Below are 9,106 nucleotides of genomic sequence, written 5' to 3'. Positions count from 1 at the left end.
TGCATAACAAAAGATGCTCCTTTCACCTACATCACTCAGGAAGGATTTTTAGAAGCTCTTGCATCAGGAACCTGGAAGAAGACCAAATATGTATTTCTTATTATATCACAATATCACCCCAGGCACTCTAAAGAATTGTCAAATGAATGAATTTATGTGATAGTTGTTGCTGTCCCTTTCTTATGCATAGTTTTTTTCCTTAATTTTTGATTACTATAATACTCATTTCTAAGAGTGTAAAAAAATGTCTTTTGGGGTCTCTATTTTACTTTAAAAATTGAATATATTTGATATAACATTGTAAATTTAAGGTATACAACATGTTAATTTGATACATTTATATATTGTAATATGATTGCCATTCCATTTCTGAACATTCACTTAGAGAATGTCAATTTTTGAAATCAAAATGTATGTAAGTTTTACAGATGTTGAAGGAAATTCTGAAATTACACAACATTCTTAAGACACTGGGGCTTTTAAAGGGGAGGACCTTGGCCTTGATAAAGACTCCAAGAAGAAGAATACTCAGTGTGTAAGCCAGTGATATATGTACCTTAGAATAGATACAGTGTATTTTTTGGCTGAGTACAATAACAAGATGTATGAGAGGAAGAAAAGGGAGACACTTAACATCATTTCACAAAAGTTTACCAGAGCCTAGTTTGGAGATGGAGACAAGATTTGTTAAAGTGGTATCAGCCTCAAATTCCTCAATAACTGAAACATATAATGTTGGCTTTATTATTTTCTCTTAGGTGATTTACTGTTCTTTTGGTGGAACATCCAAAGGACTGCACTTCAATAACTTAATAGTTGGACTTGTCCTTCTTACAAGAGGTAGAGATGAAGAGAAAGCAAAATGTAAGTATCTTTTTATTATCTCAAAATGATAATAGTACATTTGTGTGCAGAATAATTTACCTGAAAATTCTGATGATAGAACATTTGAGTTGATATTTCTCCAAAGAAGATATACAAGTGGCCAATAATCACTTGAAGCTCAAACATAAATCAGGTATTAGGGAAATATACATTAAAATTACAGTGAGATACCACTGCATATCTACCAGGATGGCTAAAATAAAAAAAGACATAATAATTAGTGTTGGTCAGGATGGAAAAGTTGCAACCCTCATTTATACATTGCTGCTGGGATTGTAAAATAGTACCATTACTTTGGAAAACTGTTGGGTATTTAGTTCTTCAAACTGTTAAACATTGAGTTATCATATGACCCAGCAATTCCACTCTTATGTGTATACCCAAGAAAATTGGAAACATGTATTCATTAAAAAATATATACATGAGTATTCTTAGAAGCACTGTGCATAATAGTCACAAGATGGAAACAACCCTAGTGTCCATCAGCTCATGCATTCAACATAAACAAAATATATGTCCATGCAATGAAATACTACATGACAGTAGAAAGGAATTAAAGTACAAATAAATGCTGTAACATGGATGAAAATATGTTAAAGTGATAAATGCCAAAGTAGTCCCATAGTATGTATGTAATTCCATTTATATGAAATGTTTGGATTAGGCAAATCCAGTAATTAGTGATTGCCAGAGGTTATTGGGGGAGAGGAAAGTGGAGAGCAATTGCTAATGAAGGTGGGTTTCTTTTTGGGAGGAAAGTTTTATTGAAAATTTCCCAGGGTAAGTAAAGGCGAGTATTTCTATTACATAGGATATAATATTTTGCTCTAGAAATTCTTAGGTTTTTATCCTTGGCCACTGGATGTTGAGTCTTTCTCTCTTCCATCTTCCTTTTCTAACCTGCCTTCTGACTGCTTCCCCTAAATCTCTCAGAATCTTTCTTATCCCTGAATTTAGACTATTCTTTTTTTTTTTTTTTTTTTAAGATTTTATTTATTCATTCGTGAGAGACACAGAGAGAGAGAGGCAGAGACACAGGCAGAGGGAGAAGCAGGCTCCATGCAGGGAGCCCGACCTGGGACTCGATCCTGGGTCTCCAGGATCATGCCCTGGGTTGAAACCGCTGAGCCACCTGGGCTGCCCTAGACTATTCTTTTTAATCTTTTTCCTTTTTTATAGTTTTGTTGAGGTGTAATTGACTTAAATAAAATGAACATATGTAAAGTGTAGATTTTGATATGTTTTAAGACATATATGTACCCACATATTACAGTTAAGATATTGAACATATCCATAAACCCAATTGGAATTTAACTGTAATCCTGGTTTTTCAAATTAGCATCCCTCTACCAACAAATATTGTGGCTCCAGGCAACCAGTAATCAAAAATAACAATATGGGGGGTCATAAACACATATTTAAATCTTTTCTTTATTTTTTTTAAAGGTTTTATTTATTTGAGAGAGGGAGAGAAAGAGTATGCATGAGCAGAGGGAAGGAGTGGAGGGAGAGGGAGAAGCAGACTCCCTGCAGAGCAGGGAGCTTGATGCAGGGCTCAATCTCAGGACCTTGAGATCATGACCTGAGCCGAAGGCAGATGCTTAACCAACTGAGCCACCCAGGTGCCCCTTTTTCTTTTTCTTTTTCTTTTTCTTTTTCTTTTTCTTTTTCTTTTTCTTTTTCTTTTTCTTTCTTTTTCTTTTTCTTTCTTTTTCTTTTTCTTTTCTTTTTTCTTTGGAGAAAAGAGAGGGAGGGAGGGAAAAGTGGAGGGAGAGGGAGAGAGGCAGAAACACAGGCAGAGGGAGAAGCAGGCTCCATGCAGGGAGCCCAATGTGGGATTCAATCCCGGGGCTCCAGGATCACACCCTGGGCCGGAGGCAGGCGCTAAACCATTGAGCTCCCCGGGCTGTCCATATTTTTATTATACTATTGTATTAGTTTTCTAGGGCTGCCCTAACAAAGACTCAGAAGTGGCTTAAAACAACAAAACTTCCTGTTTCACAGTTCTGGAAGCTAGAAGTCCAAATTGAAGATGTTGGCAGGACCCTGATCCCTTTGAAACCTATAGGGAAGAATGCCTCCTTTCTAACTTCTGGTGCTGTCATGCTTGGTGTTCCTTGGCTTGTAGCTGCATTACTCCAATTTCTGCCTGTCTCTTCACATGGCTTGCTTCTGACTCTCTTGTCTTCTCTTCTTAGAATCAGTCATACTGGATTAGAGTTCACCCTAATTACCTCACCTTAACTTGATTACATCTGCAAAGACTCTGTTCCAAATGAAGGTCATATTTGTGGGTACTGGGGTTAGGACTTACTATCTCTGGTGGATAGACAGTTCAACCCATAAGAGGTGGTCAAAGCATACCAGCAAGTACTGGCTCTAAGGAAATCCACTATGGGATGTAGGAAGGCAGGCAGTGAAACCTGCTGGGCCTTCAGAAGGATGGAATGTCTCTTCTATCTTCTGTCTTTCCAAATAAGGTTCCATTACAGGTACCTGGAGTTTGGGTTTCAACATATCTTTTTGGGAGATGCAGTTCAGTCCATAACAGCAGTATTTCAAATGTGCATATAATATGTACATCCACCCAGCTCTATTATTTCTTAATATTGTGTCTTATTTGTCCCAGACCTTATTTTTAGGGAATAAAATATTACAGGCAAGGTATGGCTCTCTCTTTGTATCTCTCCATGTTCCAATCTTCATTTTTCCTTTCACAGAGGTAACCACTCTCATGAATACAGTGATCTTTTGTTCCTCATGCAGGTCTTTATACATTTATGACATTTTATATACCCTTAAACATATCTTCACCTGTTTTGCAGATTTTTAAACTTTTTAAATAAATAGTATATGATAGATTATTTTGTAATTTGCTTTTTCTCTGAATATTTTTGATACTTATTCATTTTGAAACACTTAGTTCCTTTATTCTAACTGCTATATAGTATTTCATTGTGTGTGTATATCTCAATTTATACCTATTTTCTTATTGATAGACATTTATCTTTTTTTCCCTAAGTTTTGCAATTACTGAAAATACTCCAGTGAACATTGTATCTCATGCACATGTATGAAAGTTTCCCATGAGGGGAAGTTGAGTTGCTTTAGAAGCTGAATTTCTAGCATGCATCACCTTTGCTAGATTTGGGCAAGTTACTCTCCAAAATAGTTGCATTAATTCATACTCTTACTAACAGTGTATAATAGTTCTTGTTTCTCCCAGTTTCTTGCTAACACTTAGTATTGTCACACCTAAACATTTTTGCAAATTTGGTGTGTTGAAAAGATAATCACATTGCTGTTTTAATTTGTATTGCTAGTTTTAATTTTCTTTTTTTTTTTTTAGGAATAAAATTACATATTTATAAAGTGCCTGGCACTAGTAATCACTAAGTAATATTTCCCTCTCTCTTCCCTCCCCACTTCTACCAAAGTACATTTAATCTTGTGGTAAGTTTAATTTATTCTTTCTTTCTCCTAGACATTTTTAGTCTTTTTGCAAGTGAATCTGGGAACTATGTTGTACGGGAAGAAATGGAAAGAATGCTCCATGTGGTGGATGGTAAAGTCCCAGATACACTCAGGAAGTGTTTCTCAGAGGTATATTTACATTTCATCCCTACCTGTTAGAAAGTATTAACTCTTAGATGTTTATGTGAAGCATATTTTTGACATCTTTGGTTTTAATGGTTGATGTTTCAACTATTTATGTGCTGTGCTCAAAGGTCCATGACACTTATTACTGCTATATTTGTGAATTTGAAAATTCCCAATTCTACTTTAAAGGCAGCTGTCTATACTTAAGATATATCATTATACTTATGATATAATGAAACACACTCTCTCATGTTGTTAAACCAACACATACTCACTGGTGATCCTGCAAAAACCTGAGGATTGTTCACATTGTAGTGTCATTGCTTTTCATTGTATATAGGTGTATCACTCATTGGCCTCAAGCCATTCTGTGACTTTGGCCCTGTCAAGGCCTATTTTATCATTTATTTGAGCTGATTTGCATAGTGAAATATTTGGGTCTGAAAAACCTATCATTTTTTTGTTTCCATAAATAATATATTTTCTTTGTAGAAAACTTAATAAAAAATGCATATCTTTACCAAAAAAATTTTTTTTGCCTTTTTCAGAGGTCTGCTAATATGGGAAAAGTCCCTAGGGATGGTAGCCCCTTTTAGAATTTTCTGATCCCTTCCTGCAGCACACTTAATGCTGCATGATTTCTTAGGATGGCTGTTTGACCCACTCGAATTTCACAGATGTGACAGCCCCTCACTGCTGTTAGTTTTATTCAGTTTAGTTTAGTCACCTTCCTAACTGTATAGGCATTGATTGTTAATACTCCAGCCATATGCATCTGGTTCTAATGTCTCTTTAGACCTTCTAGCTTTAGTTTTTCACTATTCTGTCTTTGAGTTTCTTTAGTGTTGATAGCACCTGGAGAGTTTACTTTCTTGCTTTGAGCTTCCCTGTACAGTTTATGGTAGTGCTTATGATGTTACATTTTGCTCAGCATTCCCGTGTGTTTGGTGCAAAAGGACTGGCTTCCTGCATTTTTGGTTCTGACACATTGGCTGGAAGTTGCTACGATAGTATTTTAATACGTCAGGACAAACTAAGCTATGTTCCTCCAATAACAAATATTTTCTGGTCAAAAACAGTTGTCTAATCTTTGCAGGCCTGATTAACTAATGCTCTGTACATTATTGGGGAGAATGTATATTTTTTTATTTAATAAGTTTTGTGGACATGTTCCCATTTTATAGATGGGAGTTAAATGTGATTAGCCACCCAGTTCTCTATAATTTATGCACAATAGCCAGTACATGTATTAGATTATAAATGCTATAGAGAAAAATTAAGTAAAATAAGTGGGGGGGGGTAGGTGGAGATAGGGAGGAGGTGACCGACTGTAGATATTTTGTATAGGATAGTTGAGAAAGGCTTGTCAGATAAAGTGGACATTTGAACCAAGAATTTAAAGGATGAGAAATCTAGCCTTGCAGAGAGTCCCTGAGTTGGGAATGTGCTCGACATATCCAAGGAACAAGTAAGCTGGAATAGAGGGAATAAGAGAATAGTAGGAAATGAAGTTACAGAGGTTGGGGAAGAGGGTGGGATGAAGTGGGGACATTATATATGGCTCTGTAGGACAGTGTGAGTTCTTTGACTCTTACCCTGAGTAAGGTAGAACCCATTGGAGGGTGTTGGGCAGAGGAATGAATACATGTGGAGTTTTTTGTTTTGTTGTGTTGTGTTTTGTTTTTAAGATTGATTTGAGAGAGAGTGCAAAGTGGAAGGACAGTGGGAGAGGGAGAAAATCTCAAGCAAAAAAAAAAAAAAAAAGAATTAATGAAAATCTCAAGCAGACTTCGGAGTATGGAGCCCATTGGGCTCAATCCCATGACTGCAGTCTCAGACCTCATGATCTGAGCTGAAACCAAGAGTCAGACAGGTAACCAACTGAGCCACCCAGGCCCAGGCACCCCAACATGAGGTGTTTTTTTTTTTTTTTTTTTTTAATGTGATCAATTTGGCTCATGTAGAGGGTAGGTTAAACAGTCCAACTGAGATGTCTGTGAATAATCCAGGTGTGAGGTGATCATCATGTAGATCATATAGCAGGTAGATCATGATATAGAGGTGATGAGAAGTTTTCAGATTCTGCATTTATTTTGAAGAGAGAATTGACAGGAATTTTTCTTGTATTGATTATGGGCTGTGGCAGAGAGAGAAGAGGATGACTAAAGTGTTTGGCTTAATTTAGAAAGTGAATGGAGTATCCATTAATTATAATGGCTAGGACTACTGGAGGCAGAAGTTTGGGGTTTTGATATCAAGGGAGATTTAGGACATAAATTTGAGAATCACTTTAGACGTTAAAGTGGAAATGTCAACTATGCTTTTTGATATATAACTTAAAGTTCATGGGATAGAATTTGTTGACTTACAGTTGAGGATGAGGTCATCTTGGAGTGAATTTAGATAGAAAACAGATTGGAAGACTGAGTCCTGTACTCCGACATTTAGAGATTAATGAGATGAAGAAGAATCAAAGCAGGAGCCTAAGGAATAGTCTGAGAGGAGAACCAAAAGAGATTGGTGTCCTGGAAGCCAAGTGATGAAAATGTTTTAAGAGAAAGGAATGCTTATATCAAATAAACTGAAAGATCAAGTGAGTTGGCCTTTGATCACTGAGAAGTGATTATTAGATTTTGTAATGTGGAGGAAGGTCATTGGTGTTAGTCCTGTGGAGTTAAAAAAAAAAAATCATGGGAGAACTGAGTGGGAAAAATTAGAGAGGGAGACAAACCGTGAGGGACTCCTAACTCTGGGAAGCAAACAAAGGGTTGCAAAAGGGGAGGTGGGCAGGGGGTTGGGGTAATTGGGTGACAGGCAATTAGGAGGGCACTTGATGGGGATGAGCAATGGGTGTTATACTATATGTTGGCAAATCGAACTTCAATAAAAACAAATTTTAAAAAAATAAAAAATTTTTAAAAATAAAATAAATTTAAAAATCACAGGTGTTAGGGTACTAAAAGAAGTTTGCTCATAAGAGGAAATTGTGAGGGGAAAAGTGGAATGTTTAAAATTGCATTTAATGGAAAGGGAACAGTTATTATAATAAAAAGATTATAAGACTATTAGTAAGGCTGCGGTTAAATGTTGTGTGAAGGACAGATCTTTGGAAGAGGAAAGATCAAAGAAATGAGAGACCCTGGTTTTGGAATACTCATGAAGAGGCTATTTTTTTTTTTTTTTAATTTACATTCAGTTTGCCAACGTATAGTATAACACCCAGTGTATAGTGTAACACTTGCTCATCCCATCAAGTGCCCTCCTTAGTGCCCTTCACCCAGTCACCCAGTTACCCAATCCCTTCCACCCACCTCCCCTCTACAACCCTTTGTTTGTTTCCCAGAGTTAGGAGTCTCTCATGAAGAGGCTACTTAAATTACTAGATGCTTATGGTTGGTAAAAAATCAACACTACAAATGGGCTAATTTTTATCTGATTCAACTATTTGATACATTTACTGGCTGTAATTTGAGTGATGTGTCTGTGTCCAAACCCTTTTAAAATTACGTTTCAGTGTGAGTCTACTTAGAATACACTTCTTTAGATCTTCCATAACAGTGCTTTATGTGTTTTGTTTGTTTTTGCAATCCAAACCCCCTGCCCCCAAAAACTATAAAGAGAAGCACATTTGCTAAAAGATGTGGACCTAACACCTAGACTTAAGTGACATGGAATGGATTTCAGTTTTTTCTATCTTGTGCTTTTATTAGCCTTGATGAAGTTATAAAGGAATTCATGTAGGAGTTGTATTATTCTTTCCTTACTGAATATTTTCTTTAGTAGTCAGTTTTTAAGGTAGAAATTCATATTTATTTATTAAAGAGAGAGAGGTAGAGCACAAACGAGGAGGGGCAGAGGGAGGAGATGACTCCTTGCTGAGCAGGGAGCCCGACATGGGGCTCAGTCCCAGAACCCTGGGACCATGACCTGAGCCGAAGGCAGACACTTAACTGACTGAACCACCCAAGGACCCATAGATTATTTAACTTTTTAAATGCCTCAGTTTTCTCTTGTGTAAAATAAGGATGATAATAGTATCTCCTATGGAAAGTTACTTTGAAGATTAAATTAATATAAAAATGTTTAGGGGTGCCTAACTGGCCCAGTCAGGGGAGCTTATGACTCTTGATCTCAGAATTGTGAGTTTGAGCCCCACATTGGGTATAGAGATTACTCAAAAAACAGTCTTTTAAAAAATGTTTAGAACAGTGCTTAGGGAATTGTAAATACTCAATATTAACTACATGTGAAGGTGGTAGAAGTGCCTGTCTTAGTTGGCAGCTTTTTTCTTAGTACATGAGGGTACATTTATAACATCATATTAGTTTCACTGAAACCATTGATGCTACATGTGTTTTACTGTATCTAAGATCCCATCAATTATAAGATAAACCTGTATGTATTATAAAGATAGAAAAAAAGCCTGCCAGTTATAATTGAAAGACACTATTGATTTTATAACTCATCCCCGGATGCCTGGGTGGCTCACTGGTTGAGCGTCTGCCTTTGGCTCAGGCTGTGATCCCGGGGTCCTGGGATTGAGTCCCACATCAGGCTCCCCACAGAGAGTCTGCTTCTCCCTCTGCCTGTATTTCTGCCTCTCTCTGTGTCTTTCATGAAT

At 36.8% G+C, this 9,106-nt stretch overlaps 1 protein-coding gene across 2 annotated transcripts in view; it reads left to right on the top strand.

Annotated features, from left to right (window-relative positions):
* Nucleotides 1-9,106, top strand: part of USP32 (ubiquitin specific peptidase 32) — a 216,941-nt gene that overhangs the window by 108,304 nt on the left and 99,531 nt on the right. For both annotated transcript variants that reach the window (XM_077852322.1, XM_077852323.1), the window contains exons 3-4: nt 759-864; nt 4,370-4,488. In XM_077852322.1, the coding sequence (XP_077708448.1) occupies nt 759-864; nt 4,370-4,488 (225 nt within the window). The remainder of the gene's footprint in view (nt 1-758; nt 865-4,369; nt 4,489-9,106) is intronic.

Source organism: Canis aureus, chromosome 16, assembly GCF_053574225.1.
Source record: "Canis aureus isolate CA01 chromosome 16, VMU_Caureus_v.1.0, whole genome shotgun sequence".
NCBI lineage: Eukaryota > Metazoa > Chordata > Mammalia > Carnivora > Canidae > Canis > Canis aureus.
This window is presented reverse-complemented; position numbering and strand designations above follow the sequence as displayed.